We start from the raw sequence: 21,103 nt of genomic DNA on the forward strand, positions 1-21,103 counted from the left end.
TCCACCTTCGCCCACAAACTTGTGGCCTTTGGAATCCAAGGTACCAAGAGAAATAAGACTTTTCTTTAGCTCAGGAACATGTCTCACATCGGTTAAAGTCCTCACTACACCATCATACATCTTGACCCGTATAGTTCCAATTCCTACTATCTTACAAGCAACATCATTACCCATCAAAATGGAACCACCATCAATGTTCTCATAAGATCGAAGTAAACCACTTTCTATTCTCACACATATAATAGGAACATCCGGAATCAAGAATCCACCTTTCGGTCATATAGTCTTGTGTGAACACACAGAGACTGAACCCATCCTCTTCAGAGCCTGAAGCATAACTTGCCTCAATTTTTGTCTTACCTTTCTTCTGACCATCTCTCTTGTTCTCTTTCTTCGGGTGAGGATAATTACTTGCGTAATGTCCATTTTCATTGCAATTGTAGCACTGTACATGTTTTAAAGGCTTTTTTGACTTGGACCTAGAATTCTCATTACTTGTAGAATTCTGTTCATACGAATTTCCTCTTGCCACTAGCCCCTAACCTACATCAATGATATTCTCTACATGTGTCTTCTTCATCAACTCATAAGAAAGAAGTGTACTATGAACTTCGTCAAGATCTACGACTTATCTGTTCATAAATGTAGTCATTAGATGCTCATAGCTTTCTGGCAAGGAGAATATTAAACATGTCACTTGATCCTCATCATCCATCTTCATACCAACATTCAAATAATCCGCTAGACGTCGACGGAACTCACTAACGTGCTCTTGCATCGTTGAACCATCGACCATCATGTACCGATAAAGACGTTTCTTAAGGTACATCTTGTTCGTCATGCTCTTGGTCATATACATAGACTCTAGTTTGAGCCAAATACCGGCAGCGGTATTTTCTCCCATCACACTATACATGACCTCATTAGCAAGACATAACCGGATTGATGAACAAGCTTGAAGATCGAACTCTTTCCCAATCATCATTACTCATATTCGCCGCCTTAGATTTAATCTCCTTTAAAGCCTTGTGCAAACCTTGTTGGATGAGGATGTCCTTTACTTGGACTTGCCAAATCCTAAAGTTATTATTCCCATTAAACTTCTCCACTTCAAACCTTGTGTTTGACATTTTGGGAGCCATCTTTCAAGTTACACACAATAACCCAAAAATAATTTCACTTCGGAATTTAATCGAACACCTTATCTACACAAATTTCGAGCGCTAAACTCAAAATCCTAGGTCGTAAACCTACGCTTCGATACCAATTATTGTGAATATAACACTGCGGAAACAATGTTACCCACTACAATAGATCAATTCTACACAATGATCAATCCTTCTTACTAGACAAGACTTCAACACCCTCCAAGCAATATCCCAACACTTCTCAATATCAAATAACAAATATATAAAGTAAAACAATTAATGTAAAAGAATAACAAACCACAAGACGATATATTTCGTGGTTCGGCAATTTGCTTACTTCCACACTACGAGTTCCAAACTTTACTAGATGTCGGAGTAACATATTACAAGTCTCTCAATCCACTCACAAAGAATGAACACTCAACTCACAAAGAATTGTTCTCTTATAATCTCTCTCTTTCTTAGTTTTGGAAAAGTTAGGTTTCTACAGAAAAAACCTATATTTATACTATTTCAGAAAACTTCCGAAAAAGGCCAAATTCGTGTTGAAATAGGGTAGAGCGCGGGTCGCACCCTCGACTAGGCAAAGTTGGGCGCAGGTCGCACTGAAGAGCCTATAAGTCACGAAAAGTATGAGCGCGGGTCACACCTTGCCCAAGTGTAAAGGAGCGCAGTTCGCGCCATTCACTATAATGAGAAAACATCTTTTTTTCTCTACAAACTCTAATATGTCAGATTGCTAATTTTAATGTGGTCTTTTATTAATGTCACATTCTCGTTGCAAATCAAATTATCCGACACTCCAACTTGCAGTATGTGATCGATTTTTTATTAAAAAATACACATATAACATCAATGCAGTCAAAGGTGAAAATAGGTCAGAAGGAATTTTAATTTAGTCAGTAATAATTCCCTGTTTTATCATGGCCTAGAATAACTAACACGGAAACGCTCTTCATTTCAAGATTTTAAGAGATTGTTAGTTTTTTTTGGTAACCTTTCAAGAGATTGTTGACCTTGAACAAATTGCAAATCTATGATTATAATAAAACCAATCAAATATCTAAGTCACTGGCCACTTTCGCCATAAACAAAATAATGTACCACCAATACGGCTTTAGTCAATGGGGTTTAGGCATCTAAGGGTGTGTTTGTTAAATTTTAACTCATGGAAAGGAAAGGAAATAAAATGGCTGGTCCACTATGGAATGGAATGGAATGGAAAGAAATAAAATAATTTTAAATGGTATGTAATTTTAAATAAATGTGGAGAAAAGGAAAAAAAAACTGGGAAAAGGAATAATCATGTTTGTTTGCAAAAGCTATGGAAAGGAATAATTGTATTGTTGGGTCATGGGTGTATTAGTAGTAAGTCTCTATCTATCTATTTCCTTTCCTTTCATTTCCACAAAATTTTCAAGAATTAGCTAAGAACACAAAATCTTTTCCATTTCCATGATTTTGTTTCCATTTGGAAAAGCCCATTCCTTTCCATAGTGTTTCCATCATAACAAATACACCATAAGTGTAGAGATCCTTATTTGAGGCAACAATTCAGATAGAAACTAACAGTCTTTGAGCATCTCTGTATATCCCAAAATAAGGACATAGTTGGTTTAATTGATAGGTGCATATTCATAGGGTAATTATAGTTAAACGAAATTAAGGTACGGCTGTAAAGAAAATTAAAAGGTCTCACGAAGCTTATTTAATACCCATGGAACGCTCAATCCCATAAATTCATTACACACTAATAATCACACATAAAAATATTAGAAGATGAAGGTGGAGATAGTTTTTTCTCTTATTTGCTTTCATGCATTTATTATGGTAGCAAGAAGTTCTTCAATAATATCAGATCAAGGAGCAGAAGTCCAAGGATTGTCAACGGGCGTAGGAGATAGTGCAACTGGAGGCACTGATGTCCAAGGATTGTCAACAGCCGTGGGAGATAATGTGACTGGAGCTGGAAACGACCAACAATTGTTGTCTGGATCAGGAACATTTAATGTCAAGGCCTACGGCGTGAAAGGCAATGGAAAAACCGACGATACAAAAGTGAGTCTCTAGTTTTTTTCAACCACATATGCAGGCTCAAACTACTTGGGCAATATGAGTGCGTTTTTGGTACAATCATGCGCCTTTAAGCACTGTCAGCGTGTGATTGAACCATAAGCAGATAAAGCCATAAAGGGAATGCCTTTTTCCTTCAAAATTCCATGCAGAAAAACGAATTTATTTTTATTCATACTGTTTGATATTAGTTTGTGATCTTTATTAGATTCTTAACATGATATACTGTTTGACATCAGTTTGTGATTGAAGTGGGCTTTGTGTTTTTGTTTCTAGGGTTTTCAATCTGCCTGGAAAGCTGCATGTGCAGCCTCAGGTTCACCAAAGCTTTGGATACCAAAGGGAACGTATCTGATCGGTCCAGTTAAATTTACAGGTCCATGCAAAAATGCTAAAACCATAACGGTGCAGCTGGAGGCAAGTTTCATTTATTCATCAAATCACGTACTTCATTCCACTGTGACAAAGACTTAATTCTCGTATTCAGAAACTGATTTGATTTCAATATCGTCAAATCACCAGGGTACGTTGTTGGGTTCGTCCAACTTGGGCCAGTATGCAGGAAATGATTGGCTTCAGTTTGGGTGGTTGAACGGGTTGACAATTACAGGAGGTGGCACGCTCGATGGCCAAGGAGCTCAAGCATGGCCGCACAATAAGTGTCCCAAGACCAAACAATGCAATACCCTTCCTGCAGTAAGTGATCATTGACAATTAAAATGATTGAAGATATTTCATTCGGAGCAAATGAAACTTCAACAATCATGCCAAATAATTTGATTCAACTTTAGCTCAAGACTAACCAAATTTAATTGTTTTTATGTACCAGAATCTTAAATTCAATGCTGTCACGAATTCGTTTGTCAAAGGCATAAAGTCGGTGAATAGCAAATTCTTCCACATTGGTATGGTAGACACCCACAATGTTCAATTCATTGGACTCACGATTACTGCTCCAGACGCCAGTCCAAATACCGATGGTATTCACATTGAACGGAGCTCAGGAATAAGCGTTGTGGACTCACACATTGGCACCGGTGATGACTGTATCTCAATTGGGCATGGGAGCACTCATATTACAGTTACTGGAGTTACCTGTGGACCAGGACATGGCATTAGGTAATTTCTACTGACATATTGCTTCACTAGTGAATTTTTATCTTCTTGATTCAGAACAATTTGGTGTGAATGAAGATGCAGCATTGGTTCACTTATGGTGGACTAATTAGTCTTATTGCCTGTTACAGTGTTGGAAGTTTAGGAAAATATCCCAAGGAACAAGATGTGCGCGGAATAATAGTAAAAGGCTGTACCCTTACCGGGACTATGAATGGCATTCGCATCAAGACATGGGAGAATTCACCAGGTCCTAGTACTGCAGCCAACATGACATTCGACAACATTATCATGAACAATGTAGGCAATCCTATCATAATCGACCAGACCTATTGTCCATTCTCAAAATGTGCTGTCTCGGTAAGAAAATTAGGGAACCACTTTCTTCCAAGTTCAGTTTTTACGAAAAATTTGGTTTTGTAATTTACTTATAAGTTTTCACAAACCATCTCAGCTGACTTTCGCTTATGCTTTTAATTCTCGTCATGTAGTCGGCTTCTAAAGTGAAGCTACAGGATATAACTTTCCGAAACATCAGAGGAACATCAAAAAATCCTGAAGCAGTGACACTTGATTGTAGCAGTGCGGTACCATGTCAAAATGTCATCCTTGAGGAAATTAACTTGCAACACTCTGGTGGTCCCAAATCCTTCTGTAAGAATGTCAAGGCAAAATTCGTTGGAAAACAAATTCCAGCACCATGCGCCCGGTAGTACCAAATGGAAGTAACCAAAGTTAATTAGAACAAGAGATGGATGGCGACAAGAACGTAAACCCCAATCACAGCCGTCCGTTCGTTGATTAACTGATGTAATGTATGTTATATTCTAATATATGCCTACGTGTATATCATTTTTGAGTGTGAGCCCATCATCACAATTGTGAAATAATAGTCTTTGTTCTATACTAAAGGAAGAGTTTTCTACATTTCATTAATTACGTGAATTGGTTCCAGTGTTGAAATGATATTGAATCAGCATGAAAATTTGTTGTTATTTAACCAACATAGGTTCTTCATGAGACACGCTAACTTAAAGCATTTATGTACATTACAGAACAAATCTGTTTTGCTAAATTGTGCTGAGGGATGAACTGCTGACCCAAAGATAACCACTTGGACTCCTGGCTGTAGTTCATGACTCCAACACTAACCAGTTTTCCATAATTGTGGGCGTGTGGCTACACTTAAAGCGAGCCTAAATAGATATCTATTGAGGCCATATATAACACGCTGATATATTGGAAAAGAGAATATCATTCCCAGTCCCAAATTTTATCGCCCGGACAAAATGGAAAAAGGGGGACAAAAAACAATGGATATATATGGATATCGATTTGCTTCCAATGGAATGGTGAACTGAACCATCCGGCCGATCACTTCCGGCCAGTGTCCTCCACCTACGTCTCTTTATATTTGATTCATTATTTTTCAGTTGAAATTTTTTATTTGACTAATCTTTTGTGATCGCATAGAAAAGGGTGTTATGAATTAAGCTCATTCATGTGTCTTGAATATATTTGAATTATCGCTATTTGCATTGTGAAAATGAACTTAAAATTTGTGTAAATTCCACATTTTTCAGCTGAAATTTCAATTGCTGATTCTTACGTTTACGTTTCCATTGCGGGAATCGACTAATTGTGTGTTTTTAACATCACACACGTACACAATGACACAAAAGGCTTTAAACCTTCGTTGCTCACAAGAGCTAAGATCCCACGCTTATTATTAACACTACTAATAAGTAACCATGGGTCACTTCTTTTTGGTAGGGTAAGAAGCCATTTTGTTGATTCCACAAAGTCCTTCAGGTTTTCCAGTGTTCCTTTTCATCCTTATATAACCCTTTTCTCCCCATTTCGGTCCCCATGAATTCTTCACTATAATGTAATCCATATTCTTCTGTGATCCATATCCAACAGCTGTGACTCCATGATCTAAATCAGTTCCACAATGTCCATTGAAAACTCCCTGTGATAATACAAAATGAGCCTCAATGTCAATTTTCAAGGGAACCAATGAGCAGCAATTTGCTAGCTATGCTAGGATGTTGTTTTTGCCTTTATGGGCTTGAGATGTTTAAATGTTTTCGAACATTTTGGGCTCAAGTGATAACATTGGGCTTAAAGTATGCAGTATGCACGGTTATGCGCAAAAATGAGTAAAATGAAATCATACCCCACTGTAAAACTGGAAATCGCTATCCGAAGCCTCAATGGCGACACTTAGAGGCTGCTGAGAGAGTGCTTTCAAGAGGCTTGCTTCATCGTTCTGTGGCACGTCTTCATAACCAGTAATAGTTACTACTTGAGTATCTTCCTGCAAATAAAAGGAGTTAATTTTGTCACATTTTTTAAATCTAATTCATTTCGACTTTCTATGTGGAATTTACACTGGTTTTCTATGTCTAATATGCACAATTTTCCACATGGATCCACATATATCAATCTGATTATCTGAATGCCAATTTAAGAAAATGAACCTACGACTTATAGTTGTATTACTGAGATATTTGCTTCATTTGGTTTAGGCATATTATTCTCATACTGACCACAATATAGGAATTACCTTTTTTGTTCTTTCACATGTGCCTTCTTCCATGAGATACGGATAGTCATCTTCCTTGTGAAGTCCCCCATTAATCATGATAAACTTGAACGCGTAATCCATTAGTCCTCCATTGCAACCACTGTTGAAGCTTGTATCGCAATCAATCAGCTCTTGCTCAGAAAGTGAAGTGAGATTTCCAGTTACTATCTGATTAATGCCTTCTACAGCTGCCACAGTTGAAAATGCCCAACAACTACCTGCAGATAATCAACCGCGCCAACGTTAAATTGTCTTGAACATTTTTGTAAATGGTCAGATCACTTATATAAAAAAGAGTAATTGTCATTTTGTTAGTCATGTTGAATTGTAAGCTAAGATTTTTAGTGCTAGTGTTTTCTGATCATTACTTAAATTAATATACTCACCACATGATCCTTGGTCTTTGACAGCAGCAACAGCACCTTTCTTCCTCCAGTCCACAGCCTTAGGCAAATCAACAATATCTCTATGACTAAACTCCTTTGTAGACTCTTCTCTTTCATGAAGCTCACCCTTCAATCCAAGGTACATTTTCTTGAATTCTTCATGGCTCAAATCTGCAAACTCATTCAATCCAAGCCAATAACTAGTAACTTTCTTATTTGTTTCATCGATGTGCTTCAAGTTTTCTTTGAACACTTCGAACCTATGCAACTTCTCTTCAATGCTCTCATATGATTTTCCATGTTTAGACGTCCATGATTCAAATAGAACAATTAGTTTATCTATGCATGTCAGATCTTCTGGTGAGTATCCCACAATGGAAAAATCATCAGCAAGGGAAGAAAAAACGAGGAGAGACATAGAGAAGGAAAGGAGGAGGAGCTTAGTGAAAGGGGAGAAGGCCATTGTTGATAGGATTTTAACTCAACAAGAATGAGAGTGGATGATATTTGCAGAAGAAATGTGACGTTATATATAGGGATGAGTTTCAAATATGTCGCTTGCAAGGGAAGTAGTTGAATATTTTTGATTTAGTTCTAGAATACGAGTCTTTAAGTTAAGTTCTTTTCTGATACTTAGATTCCAAGCATGCTCCGTCTTTATTGAAACATAAACTTGCTTGCTAAAATGAGAGGGAATTTTAATAGTGAAACCATTATTCTGGTAAGTACATACTGACCTCACAACAGAATCATCATTAGCTTATTTGCGTTCTGCAAATAATTTCGTAATGCTTAAAATGATTCAAATTTAATGAAATTAAAATAGCCTTAAATTTTGCTTACATTGTACTAGAGTATTTCATATCTAAAAGTCATTATTTTCCTTTATGAATCGTCTACAGGTTATCGGCATTGCTGAATTTACTTAACAAATAATCTTCAGTATACTGAAGCTCGACTTGAATTGAATACCATATGTACTAGCGTCGTTTACATAGGGATGTCCAGCTTGCCCGAAACCCGTCTAAAACCCGAACAAAAAACCCGCACCGAATCCGACAAAACCCAAACCCGAACCCAGACCAAAATATATAGGATAGGGTTTGGTCACACTCTCTAAACCTGAACTAACCCGATAATTTAGCTCTAAACCCATTAAAAAGGCTAAAAATCCGAAACCGAACCCCAAATCCGGTTTCAATTGCATACTACTAATCTCATATAAAAGAATGAGTTAGATAAATATTTGGATTATGATTTCATTCATGTTTACAATGATAAGTTATTTAATATATTGGATTATGAAAAAATTTATGTTGGGATTTCCAATTTTTTCGGTAATTGCACGTGATCATGCGTCTATAGTTCCTTCCGAATCCATCTATTTTTAAAGCATATAAAATAATTATGTTCGAGTATAGGTGATAATTACTTCCATGTTCATTAGAAATTTTATTTTGTTTAAAAGATTGGTGGATAACCGAAGAAGGAATAAAATGTAGATATATATATTTCAAATGAGATTTCTTATTGTTTTCTTTTATACCGGGTTTTATTATACCCGAAATCCAAACTCGAGCCCGATGGATATCCGAAATATAGGGTTAGAATAGGGTTTGGTCACACTTCTCAACAAAACACCTAACCCACTAAAAACTGGTCCAGATTAAAGTAACCCAATACCCGTTCAAAACCCGAAAAGTCGGACTCAAGCCGGGTCGGATACCCCTTTGGACATCCCCGGTTTACATCATGTGCATTTAATTTCTTTAGAATGTTTTGTTGGCCATATTCCTAAGAATTTCCTGGAGAGACTATATCACCAAATGTATAGTCTTAATTTCCATAGATGTATGATTGAATTGGATGAAGAACTATGGGTCTCCAGTAAACCATTTGGTGTCCTACCTCTTTGGTGAAGAAACATTACCTAGATAAATTGATGCAAACTATGGGTCTCGAGTAGGGGTGCTCATGGGTCGGTTCTTATTGGTTTCGGTTCTGGGTCTATTTTTAGCAGTTCCTATCGGGTTCGATTTTTTTGGGTTTTTTCTTATATTTTGAAAACCGGATCCAATACCCATTAATTAAATCGGTTTCGGTTCCGATTTCTTATCGGGTTATACATTTTTATTGCTAAAATAATTTTTTTTAGTTATATAACCGATATAAAAGTTGGTTTACGGCGACTATAACACTTGTAATCGATATTTTTGTCCTCTCATAAGAAGTAATGGTCATAAATTCAATAATAATATTTGAAAGTTATCTAAAAAATTTAAATATATTCTCATACATTATACGCATGTGTATATTTTAAATCGAACATATATATATTATACTATACGTAATGCGTCATATATAGAATAAATACTACATATACCACAATTGTTAGTTAGCATTGCACGTATTCGTTATCTAATATATATACATGTAATATATCAAGCACGTACACATTCATACATTAGTTAATATAGACAATGCATTAGTTAATTCATAGTATACGACTATACGTGTAGATGTAGACACGTAAACATTATTATTAATATTTATTTATAATACACATATTTAATGTTTGCATACATTATGGTGCCTTCTTATTCTTGTGAGTAATTATCTGGACAAAATTCGAGGTCGAATTTGTTTGAGAGTGATGGGCATCAGCTACAGCGAATTTCATCAGTCAATTGTGTATACAAACTCGAGACGAGTTCTTTTCAAACCCGGAGAGAATGATGTAGAACATTAGTTCATCTGTCAAGTGTTATACATGTGAGCCCCTTAGCTAAGTCCAAGCCCATGGGTCGTGAGCCCACTAGTTTAGTTATTCTATTTTAGTTGTTAACACATGTTGTATTCCTATTGGTTTATAGTTTTTAGGATTAGTATAAATAACGGGCTTGTAATTAGGGTCCTGAGAGAGTTGTGTTAGTGAGAATATTTCAGAGAGAAATAAAGATTTGTTTTAGTTTTAGTTGTTTTTGTTTATTTCAAGAGTAGATTTGATAAATTGAAACTTCCGCCAGTTTAATCTACATCAAAAAGAGTTAATAGACTCGAGTGCTAATAAGTTGACTAAGTGCTAAACAGACTCGAGTGGTTTGTCATTTAACACCAAACTAATGGCGGCAAAGCTGCAGCTAATTCTAACCCACCAACTAAAGGTTGCCAGCAGCAGCACCCACACCACTGCATCACTCACACCACACCATTGCAACACCCACCCACATCACACAACTCACACACTCAGCACACTCACACTCTCACCACACTCACTTAGTACCACCTGCACACACACACACACACACACACACACACACACACACACACACACACACAGCAGTAGCAGCAGCACCCACACCACTGCATCACCCACCCACATCACACAACTCACACACTCACACTCTCACCACACTCACTTAGTACCACCTGCACACACACAACAGCAGCAGCAGCCAGAGGCAGCACACAAAGCCAGCACTCTACACACACACAGAACCTTCACCATACCTCCACTAGCACACACAAACAAGTTCATAATAATTTCAAAATAAAGCAGTTCATAACATAATAATGAGTTCATAACAACTTCAAAAGAAATGAGCATTCCCAAGCACAAGAGAGTTACCCATAAGAGACAAACACAAACAACAAACAACAAACACACTCCCAAAACACAAGAGAGTTGCACATAAAGAGTTTGAAAAACAAACAACTAACGAGTTCATAACATGACCACCATAATTAACATTGACCCTCTCAGCCCTGCCTGGTGAAGCTTCCTAAACAGCCAAGGTGTCTCCATTTCCTCATCTTGCCCCAAGAAGATCTCCATCAGTTTATCATTCTCTCTCATCAAGTCTAGTGACCTGACCTCAAATAAAGTTCAGGCTCCATGTCAGGAAAAGCTTTCAAAGCTTCCTTTAGCATTTCTATTGGCTTCACTGGGGCTTTGAAAGACTTGGCTATTTCAACCACCGCTTCAGTAAACACCTTAAAAGAAAGGGGTTTAGGTATATCCTCAAATAACATAGACTTCTTACCCTTTTTGGCAGTTGGGGCAGTGCTTTTAACTTCACTATCAACTTGAGAACCATCACCTACACCAGGTGAGCTTTCACCAGCTTGAGAACCATCACCCCTCCATTGGATTGCTCTCCAACATCTAAATATGATCCATAGTTAGTTTCAATGCAAGTTAGAAAAATAAAAAAATCAATTTTCTTTATTTCAAACCTGGTGAACCTCCTAAATTGACATATGAGACTGTAATATCGCCATCAAACCCACTATTGCCCCCTTCTCCAGTTGCAAAGTTTTTTCCAAATATTATACAACGTTGGTCATAATGAGGAAACATTTTCTGTCTAAGGGTTTTGGCTTCAGGATGTGCCTTCACGTAGCTCGCCCATGCATCATCATCTGCATCAATTTTCTTGCTGTCTTGGTTGAAAGAGAGACCAAAGCCACTCGCGTCAAGTACATGTTTGGCAACTTAATTTCCAATCTTTCTTCATAGTTTTTAACCTCGATCGGACATTGTCAAATACAAGAGTCATATTTAGTCGTCGATTTATTTCATCAGCAATTCGCTTAAGACTCTCTGTCTTCCAACCATTATCAGCCTTCTTTCCCCCAGTAGCAGCCTCCTCTAATAACACCTCAGCCAAGATCGCTTCCATGTTCGGATACCATCTCACTTGGGTCTTATTCGTTTTTTCGCAGTCTTTACATTTTCCGTTACCATTATCTATCGTTGGTTTCACACCACCTGCATTCGTTGGATTCACACCACCACTTTCCATACCTAGTTTGAAACAAATAAAAAAAAAAAAAAAATCACACTTATTCAACACTCAATGGTTATTAACATTAAAAAAAAAGTACAAAAAAGTCGAGACAATCAACATAGTAATAATAGCTAAAACACCAACATAGAAATAATATCAAAAACATCAACATAGTAATATCCAAAATAAATTAGCAATCCCAAATACAAACAAGTTTTATTTTCGAAACATGACCACCCCAAGATAGATAAAATTCCGTTCTTATTCAACACTAAATAAAACATAGTACTGAAATTGACAAAAGACAAAAACTGTTCTCTAGCTATTACAAAAAAGTTACTATAACAATCCATCTAATAGCAATGTTTACATGTTATTGTTATCTTGTCACATTGCAATTGACAATTCATCCCTAAAATTAGTCCACCCGCGGCTAGATTGCATATCAATATGAAATTCTTCGTTCACCTCATTGTTTTGAGCATTCAAAGCAAGGGCTAGATTGCATATCAATATGAAATTCTTCGTTCACCTCATTGTTTTGAGCATTCAAAGCAAGGTCAGCCTCTTCCTCATCCCCGCTAAGCTCCTCGTCGCTCAATGTACTATCAGGATCTTCTTCTTGTAAGTAGTTATGCAAACCACAACATGCAAGGATAACTTTTGTGTGTATGTTGACATTATGGAATTGAGGGTGCCTTAGATATGCAAATCTTTTCTTCAAAATACCAATTGTTCTCTCCATAATAGTACACAAAGACGAATGACGAAAATTAAACTGTTCTTTGTGATTTTGATGTTGAACCTCACCTATCTCTCTGAGATGGTACCGCACACCGCGATAAAGTGTGAAGAACCCTGGGACTAAAGCAAAACCAGCATCCGCTAGATAGTACTTGTCACCTTAAATTGAAGACACAAAGTAGGTTGATAAGTAACTAGTCATTTTAAGCATAATGCAACACTGAACATGGGGTGCTTAAGTTGTAAACTATACCAATGGGTAGAGTAAGTTTATGCCCTGGACGAGGCACGACATTTCTCAACAATCGTCCATTGTGGGCAGATCTCTCCCACCCTGCGAGTACGTATGTGAACTTCATGTCAAATGTGCAGGCCGCCAACACATTTTGGGTGACGTTACCCTCAGGGGGCAGACCCAGTGTATAACCAGGGTATTCAAAATTTGCCCAAAAAAAAAAAGTAGTAGGTTTAAATCCTTAGTATTTAACTTGGCTCATTAGTTCACCAGTTATTTTTAATATTTTGGATTTTGGACTCTGTAACGTAGGCCAAGTCCACACTTTTACTTTTACTCCAATGAGTAATTCATTTCGTTTTTTTTTCCAGTAAACTTCCCAAACGTTCTTGATTTCTCAATCACTTTTTCTATTATTTGGACCTTTTCTCGGATTCATTTCTCAAACCATCTCAAATTCTCAATTCAATTTCTCGAGGGTATCATTTTGCCTTTCGAAATCATATGTTTATATTGAACCTTCTATTTTTAGTGTCCTCAAGATTTTACAGAATTACTCGTTGTTGTTGTTTTTTTTTTTTTACATAACACTAAAGAAATTTTTCGGTTGTTGAGACTTGAATACCCTTGGCGAAACTCTTGGGTCCGGTTACCCTTCCTATTACGATACCTAGTATGTTGCTCCAATGGTAAGTTGATTGGAAAGTGTGTACCATCAACCGCACCCACCGCATCTTAACAAAGAAAATTCATTAAGATTGAATTCTCTAACCTTGAAATAACACTCATCCTAACCTGTTGTCTAACCTTGAAATAGCAATGTCAATGATGTGTGTTGGAGCACTCGCGAGGAGAGTTCTCAGTAGTAGCATTTGTTACTAACTCCTAAATAACCGAAGCAATACAGCCAACACAACATGGAAGTAACGGTGGATTGTTTCTCCCGAGCGCAAGAATTGAAATCCTTCATTTCGATTACGCATGTCATGCCCAACAGTGTTAAGAAACAAAGCCACTTGCTCTTCGACGGTGACATGTCTACTATCGAATAGACCATGACCATGCAAACGAGTGCACAATTGACGAAACATTCCTCGTCTCATCCTTAGTTGCTCATAATAAAATTTGTTAGTGGTAGCATACATCCTACCCAACACAGTTGCCCGTATAGAATCCCAATTTGTATGAGGAGCTCTAATAAGAGTCGGGGCTATGCCTAGGCCTATACCTTCCTATATACCTTCTCCTATACCACCATGTCATCATAATATGACCCATCATAATAATAAGAAGAGTCGCAACTAGTCTATGCTCACATTATGTTCTCATTCTACAAAAACTCAAATGGAATAAACCATTTAACAGAAAGTTCATCAACTAGAGACAACAAACCAACAAACATTTAAATTCCAAGAAACAGTTTACAGTTTACCCAATTTCAACAGAAAGTTTAGCATAGCATGGAATAACAGCAAACATTGAGATAATTGCTATAATTGCTGAAACAAACATACAGAAATTGAAAACTTCAATTATAAGTGAACAATAGTATAAAAAAAACATCAGTGAACAATAAAATATCATAAATGGAACATTTCACACTTGATTAGAATCTTTCATCACCCTCTTAAATCACAAATTGCAAATCACAACAAGGATAGTTCATAAATTTTATAACCACACCCAAATTGCAAAACTGTAACTATTCGGAAACTAAAAAAAAAAAAGTGATTTTTTTTTACCAAACTTAAACAACAATTCAAGCAAATAATTAAAATAACAGTAGATAATTTTTATAAACAAGTTATATATCGAGTTTCACTACTAAAACCTATAAAAAAATTAGTTTATATCAATAAATTGAAGAAGATATCTAAAAACAACATAACAAAGAGATAGAGAGGAGAAAACTAGAGAGAGAGAAAAGCATAGAGAGAACTAATTAGAAATCTTACATGTGCTTGATGATTAGAACAAAAAAAAAATTCTCTTTTGACACTGAAACAACTGTCCACTTGAGAGAGAGATTTGAAAGAGATTAGAAACTAGAGAAAAATCGAGAGAGGAGAAGAAATGAGGGAGAGAACGTTACTACCTTTCGATCCAAAGCGAGAGATGGGAGATGAGAGTGGCGGCACTGAGAGTGTGAGAGATTAGAGTGAGAGATAGTGGAAATATTTCGGTTGTTTTCCCACTGGCAAAAAGATTTGGGGAGGGGGGAGGTGGAGCCTATTTTCTTGTTTCTATGGAAAAATATCATTTTCCTGGCAAATCAGTTTTTTATTTGCCAGTACCGTTTTTGGCAGCCAAACACAAACACCGGAAAATCACTGTTTAAGTGGGAAAAAACCATTTGTCAGCCCAGTTTGCCAGTAAACAAACACAGCCTTAGTAAGAAACGTGGGCGAGCAGATTGAACAAATAAATATTATGATATATACATCCCCTGCATATATCTCGATATAAAAACAGAAAAGCTGATACAAAGCCGAAAACATCACCAGAAGAGTCTTGATAAAAAAGAATAAATCATTTACACTTGGTTACAGGAAAAAACTGATGTCCATCTCCTTTTCTCAACCATATTGTTGACCGAGTCCTCCTAACATGATCAGTGAATAAACGGTGTCTGTTCAGTTCAGTACAGAAAACGTGTTAGAGCAGCGAGTTCAAACTCATAGTAAGCAAACACTCTTTCATGCAAATTCCTACGAGATAATCATATATATATATATATATATATATATATATATATATATATGTTAATCTGTATAATCAGATATATATAATACACAATTCAAACTCATAGTAAACACAACAGGTACTACAGTTTTTTATTTTTATTATTTTTATATATTAATGTTAGGCTCTAAACCCCTTAAATCCCCTTTCCCCGGTGAAGGTGGGAATCGAACCTAAGACCTTGGGCCAAACCTCCCAAGTTTTAACCAGTAGGCGACATACACTATAGCCTATAGACATGTCTACCTTACGTGATCCTCCTAACAAATGTGTATTTGTTGCTATTACTAACCTTTCATACTCCAGTTTCTGAATAACTATTCCATTCAGTAGAAGCTCTGAACCATAAATCATTACCCCTGCAAATCAAAGGTCATATTATTTGTTATTACAATCTGAATGCACGTGTAATTGTCAAAATACAGAAATATATGGCAGGTTCTAACCTTTCTCAAGAAGAGGCATGCAGATTGCAAAGTCTTCTTCACAAGAAAGGACCAAAAGATCATCTGGAACTTTATAATCCTTCATCACTGATCTCCCTAATCTCTCCACTGCCTAAAAAGTATGATCCATATTGTTAAACTACCTCAGGGACTTTCCACTTGGTTAGCCAAGGAAGTTACCCGTGTAACTTTTCATTCAACAATACACATTTGGCTCATTTAGAAAAAAAAAAAAATAATGATCCGTATTGTTAACTTGATAAATAAACAAAATATATTTCCATCGGAGAAATCTTAAAATAAAAATAAAAAAAATTAAATGGAAGCAGGAACAGCATCATCCAGTCGCTCGGATATCTTATATCTAGCGTTCAAAAATAAGCATGCAATTCTAGACAGTGTAGTTGAACACAGACATCACATTAGTCTTACCACGATTACTAGGAAAATGATTTGATAAATTTAAACAATCTCCAAGAAGCTTAATTAAGTCAGAAAAAAGGCATTTTACAAGGCTGGTGAGAAATCCAGTTTTTGATGTTTACATAACAGACATCAGATTATAACAAGAATCACTCTCCGTAACGACAAATTTACTTTCTATAAGCATAACCAGTGTCGTTGCACTCAATTCCATGTTTCCTTACAGAAACGATGTTTGCAGCTCCAACAGTTAACACCTCTATCTTCTCTAAGGTACACGAGAGATAAAATTAACATGAACTTTCAGATATATCATATATGCAACATTCCTACGAGATAATCTACATAGATAACAGAACATTTCCAATTACACATATATGCAAGTATGCAACATTCCTACGAGATAATCTACACAGATAACAGACCATTTACAATTATACATACCTGGCCATGGACCGCCTTAACCAAGATTGCTACAAGTTCCATACTTAGTTTCACATTTGGAGTGATAAATACTCTTTTACTCTGCAAAGAAGGATTAGGTCTATATCAATTATCAAGATATCAGTAAGCATTCCCCACCATTTGGATTACTAATTTGCAAAGAAAATCCACCGCAAGTGCAGCACATAGGTTTAAATGATTCCATTTCTGTACGAAAAGAAGATAACATACCTCTAACAGCGGATTTTGGCTAGCTCGTGCCAGTGAGACTTGCATACTGAATCCTATATCCTTTTCCTTCTTATAGTCTCTCAAAATGTAATTTCTCTCATCAATAAAACAGCTCGCTTGTCCACAGCTCTCAAGCCACAAATGTGTCACAACTGGTTTACCAGAAGCAATTGCTTCTAACATATTCCTCGTACGCACAAACTTATCGGTTACGAAGTGTGTGGCTTCTGAAGAAGAGCATGCAGTCAAAGCTCCTAACCGTACCAAAATCTGAAAATGAGAAACACGCAGTCACATATCAGAATGCCTAAGCTCATGTTACCAATAGATCTTGAACAAGAAAAACACCAAACAAACGATTACCTTTTTCTGCTGCCTAATTACATCCTCATCCAAATGGTGACTAAACAAAGCTCGAACACCGGCCAGATCCCTCCTTTTCCTCAAATCTTTGGATGCCGGGCTGTTAGAAAGTGATATTTCATTGGAATCTAATCTAGTAAGTTCTATCACAAGAGACGATCTTGATATTTTTTTCCTACACGACTGCTTGTGATAGCCATTACCAATACAAACTGGTGATGCCGCATGTATTGGTGTCGTACAGTTAGTGGGCGTAACACAGGCTGTACCAGAAAGGTTAGCTTTCCCTGCCGGGGACGCATCTAAACTAGCATTTGCCTCTGCACCACCTGTGGGTGAGACATGATTTCCACTGCAATCTTTGACAGAGCGTGTAGATAATGTTTCTGTGGGAGTACCTTTTGGTACCACCCTCTCACTCATGACAGCTAAAGAACTGTTATCAGCAGCCACAGATATAGCTTGTTCTGGTACAGGTTGCCTTATTAAGCGTCTCTCAGAGTTCTTCTCCGGTGACAATGAGGATATATTGCAGTGGGCAGATGACCGACCTTTCCTCTTCTTAACTGATTTTACATCATTACAGCTGACTTCCAATTCTTGCCTATCCAGAAATTGCCTATAAGATTCTGATCCAAGAATGCTAATGGACAGAGCATCTGCATTGGAAACTCCATTTATGAGGTTTGACTTGCTCTGACGTGTTCTTACTCCTCCATGATATCTTTGTGCATCTCTAACCTCATAACTGGCTCTAGCTATCTTTTCATGCGACCCACAATCCCACGGCTTGCGTTGAATTGACTTGTCCTCTTCATTTGACGGTTTTGGCGCATCAACACCCAAGTTGCTTGGTCTTTTCTTATTCCGCCTGATCTCCACCACAATACCTGTGCCATCACAAGAATTATTTGTGAAAACTCGGAACTCTTCAAAGGGTTTAAAGCTAAAGACTGCCTAGTCTGACAGGCAACTGGTGTGGAAGTCTTATAATCCTCCTGCATCTGTCCTTTGCCCAATGATAAATTTCCATTTGATGTCAATGAACTACAAAATCTATCACTGTCTTTGACGTGGGTCTTGGTCACTGCACTTACTGGCTCTACTTGGTTAACAGAATTTACAGATCTTCTGCTTGCGCTTTTCTTTTTATTTGCAGCATTCCGTTTATCTAAGTGCTGTCTTGCACTCAAATTTTTCTCCTTTACTTTTGTTGCCGAATCTGAAGCAAGTCCCTTCACTGTTTGGATTATAGAGTTCTTTTGAGAGGTTTCTCTACTTACATTGATATCAAGCGCCTTTATTCGTTTCGATCGTCTCAAAAGGCCACTTGAATTAGAACTCCTTTTCCTGAAGGGTGCTTTTTTTTACTCTCATCTGTTCCCTATCTCATCTCTTGTATCGCCTTCACTATCGTTCGGTGCAATTTGAACAGTAACCCCACAACCTATGACTTGCAGAGTTTCAGCAGCGTTTTGGGTATCAAGACCAACATCACACATGTCCAATGAATTCTTGCGAATCCCAGTTGCTTTAAAATGCCTAGGTGAAGACTCAGGGTTCAGCTTTTGATCCAACTTCTGAAAAAGATTCTTTCTACTTCTTGATTTGGATGCGTGTAGTGTGTTCTCATCCTCATTTAATTTATGCACAACTAACCTCGAATCTGAGTGAGTTGAGCCCATAACTTTGTGATGAAAATTTGGACTCTTTTCTCCTTTTCTGAGCTTATCCACTGTGCCTCTGCCCTTTTTGGCATCTAGTGGCTTAAGGTTTTTGGGTTGAGTATAAGATCTTCGAGCATGGCAGCTGCTTCCAACTAACTCCTCTTTCCTCTTGCTAAAGAAATAACCACCTCCCTCATCCTCATGGCTGTCATCCCACTCATAGACAGCAACCTCTCGAACTGGGTTTCTACGACTAACTCTTTGAGCCAAAATACGAGCACCCTTTGCATTTGAGACAGGAGGTGACTTCCCCCGTTCACACAAGGCAATTCCATTTCATCATCTGAAAATAACCTATCCACAATTGGCTTGAGATAGCTCATTCGGTTCCTGTGAATTAAGATAGCTTAACCCTGCAAACTCATGATCCTCAGGCAAGCCACTTCTACCATTTACTGATCCACTATTTATCTCAGGTGCGTTCTCAGTGAAAAGCTTCCTCCCATCTCTCCCAATAGAGTTCAAAATACCAAGGTCCGCATCAACTTCTCTTCCCAGAGTAATTATTACCCAGAACAGATCTTGTTTTGCGTGCAGCAGCTGATCCTGAGTTGGAGGACAATTAAATGAGCAAGTGTAAACAAATACATATCTGAATTTGGTTCTGATACACGCTGCTCTACTGTAATTAAAGAAAAATATATGAAAAAATTAACATTTAATTAACTTGTGTCTTCACCAAATCCACATTGTAATCTTCTAGAATGGAGCCCATCAAGAAAGTTTAGAAAAGAAAAAAGAGTCAAGTTTCTAGTGGGGGCATTCCGAGAATCGAACTCGGGACCTCTTGCACCCAAAGCAAGAATCATACCACTAGACCAAATGCCCTTCCTCATGATTCTTCTCTACGTTAATACCATATTTAATTTACATAGTGATAAACTGTAAGCTAAATAGTGCAATCTGCAAATCAAGTTTTTGCTACATCTATACTCAAATACGATTGTTTATTTGCGTTGTGATACTAAGCTTATCTAATTTACATGAATCAATCTGGTCATGGCTGGAAGTCTGAAAGCTGCAACAACAGCGTATTATCCCAGATGATGGGCATACTCCACTAACTTGACTTCATTTATACGCAGAGCAAATGATTAATAAACTTATATGTAGAACTCATCCTAGAAAACCAAGTTGCTGGTGACTTGGTGAGTGGTGAGGGTGCACAATACTCAAACCACGGCGAAAATGTTGGTGGGGTTCCAACTCCATAATTCTGGTATCATTATCCAAAGGTTTTACTAACTTTGCTAGTCGGCACATGCAATGTTGTATTTGATTAGGCTGAGGAAAAGGGTATTTCCCAGGAATTTCCTTGTTGTGGAGAGTGTCCATGAGATAGAAGTAGAATTTAACTCAAACTCCATAACTCATTTAATGCAACATTGAGAATCTTTATCCCAAATTCTCGATATATATATATATATGAACAACTATCCAGGCCGCCACCAAGTTGGAGGCAGGAAAATTTCTCTTCCAACTCCACTTTCTTCTTGCACACGCCTTGTTTTTTCATTGTATATGCCCTAAATTCAATATTTTTCCTGTTTTGCTTTCTATGGTAGTAGTCCATTTTATGCCGTTTGATGTTGATGGATGCATGCATATATGTGCATCTACTGATTATAGTTTGAATTACTGAGTC

At 37.2% G+C, this 21,103-nt stretch overlaps 3 protein-coding genes and 1 non-coding gene across 4 annotated transcripts; 1 reads left to right on the top strand and 3 right to left on the bottom strand.

The window, feature by feature from the left end:
* The first annotated feature begins 2,884 nt into the window (after nucleotides 1-2,884).
* On the top strand, nucleotides 2,885-5,273 carry LOC147491539 (exopolygalacturonase-like). Its single transcript, XM_086566207.1, has 6 exons — nucleotides 2,885-3,206; nucleotides 3,498-3,638; nucleotides 3,744-3,917; nucleotides 4,051-4,340; nucleotides 4,469-4,697; nucleotides 4,829-5,273. The coding sequence occupies exons 1-6, from the start codon at nucleotides 2,928-2,930 to the stop codon at nucleotides 5,048-5,050; spliced, it is 1,335 nt and encodes a 444-aa protein (XP_086422333.1). The 5' UTR covers nucleotides 2,885-2,927; the 3' UTR covers nucleotides 5,051-5,273.
* A 611-nt stretch (nucleotides 5,274-5,884) lies between these two features.
* Nucleotides 5,885-7,859, bottom strand: LOC147491540 (cysteine protease XCP1-like). Its single transcript, XM_086565290.1, has 4 exons — nucleotides 7,314-7,859; nucleotides 6,907-7,145; nucleotides 6,517-6,657; nucleotides 5,885-6,309 (listed from the first exon to the last, which is right to left on the bottom strand). Exons 1-4 carry the CDS (start codon nucleotides 7,774-7,776, stop codon nucleotides 6,094-6,096), a joined length of 1,059 nt encoding a protein of 352 aa, XP_086421416.1. The 5' UTR covers nucleotides 7,777-7,859; the 3' UTR covers nucleotides 5,885-6,093.
* Nucleotides 7,860-11,653: 3,794 nt separating this feature from the next.
* Nucleotides 11,654-20,094, bottom strand: LOC147491541 (uncharacterized; the record flags this gene model as incomplete). Its single annotated transcript, XM_086567271.1, is given in 9 exon segments — nucleotides 11,654-12,120; nucleotides 15,620-15,711; nucleotides 16,117-16,183; nucleotides 16,271-16,382; nucleotides 17,138-17,218; nucleotides 17,369-17,638; nucleotides 17,732-18,688; nucleotides 18,829-18,971; nucleotides 19,107-20,094. Coding segments are annotated over 9 exon segments (3,042 nt in total), but the record flags the coding sequence as incomplete, so codon positions are not given.
* Nucleotides 20,095-20,214: 120 nt separating this feature from the next.
* On the bottom strand, nucleotides 20,215-20,286 carry TRNAP-UGG (transfer RNA proline (anticodon UGG)). The gene has a single exon. It is a non-coding gene; the product is annotated as a tRNA-Pro (tRNA).
* Nucleotides 20,287-21,103: the final 817 nt, after the last annotated feature.

Source organism: Coptis chinensis, chromosome 6, assembly GCF_015680905.1.
Source record: "Coptis chinensis isolate HL-2020 chromosome 6, ASM1568090v1, whole genome shotgun sequence".
Lineage (NCBI taxonomy): Eukaryota > Viridiplantae > Streptophyta > Magnoliopsida > Ranunculales > Ranunculaceae > Coptis > Coptis chinensis.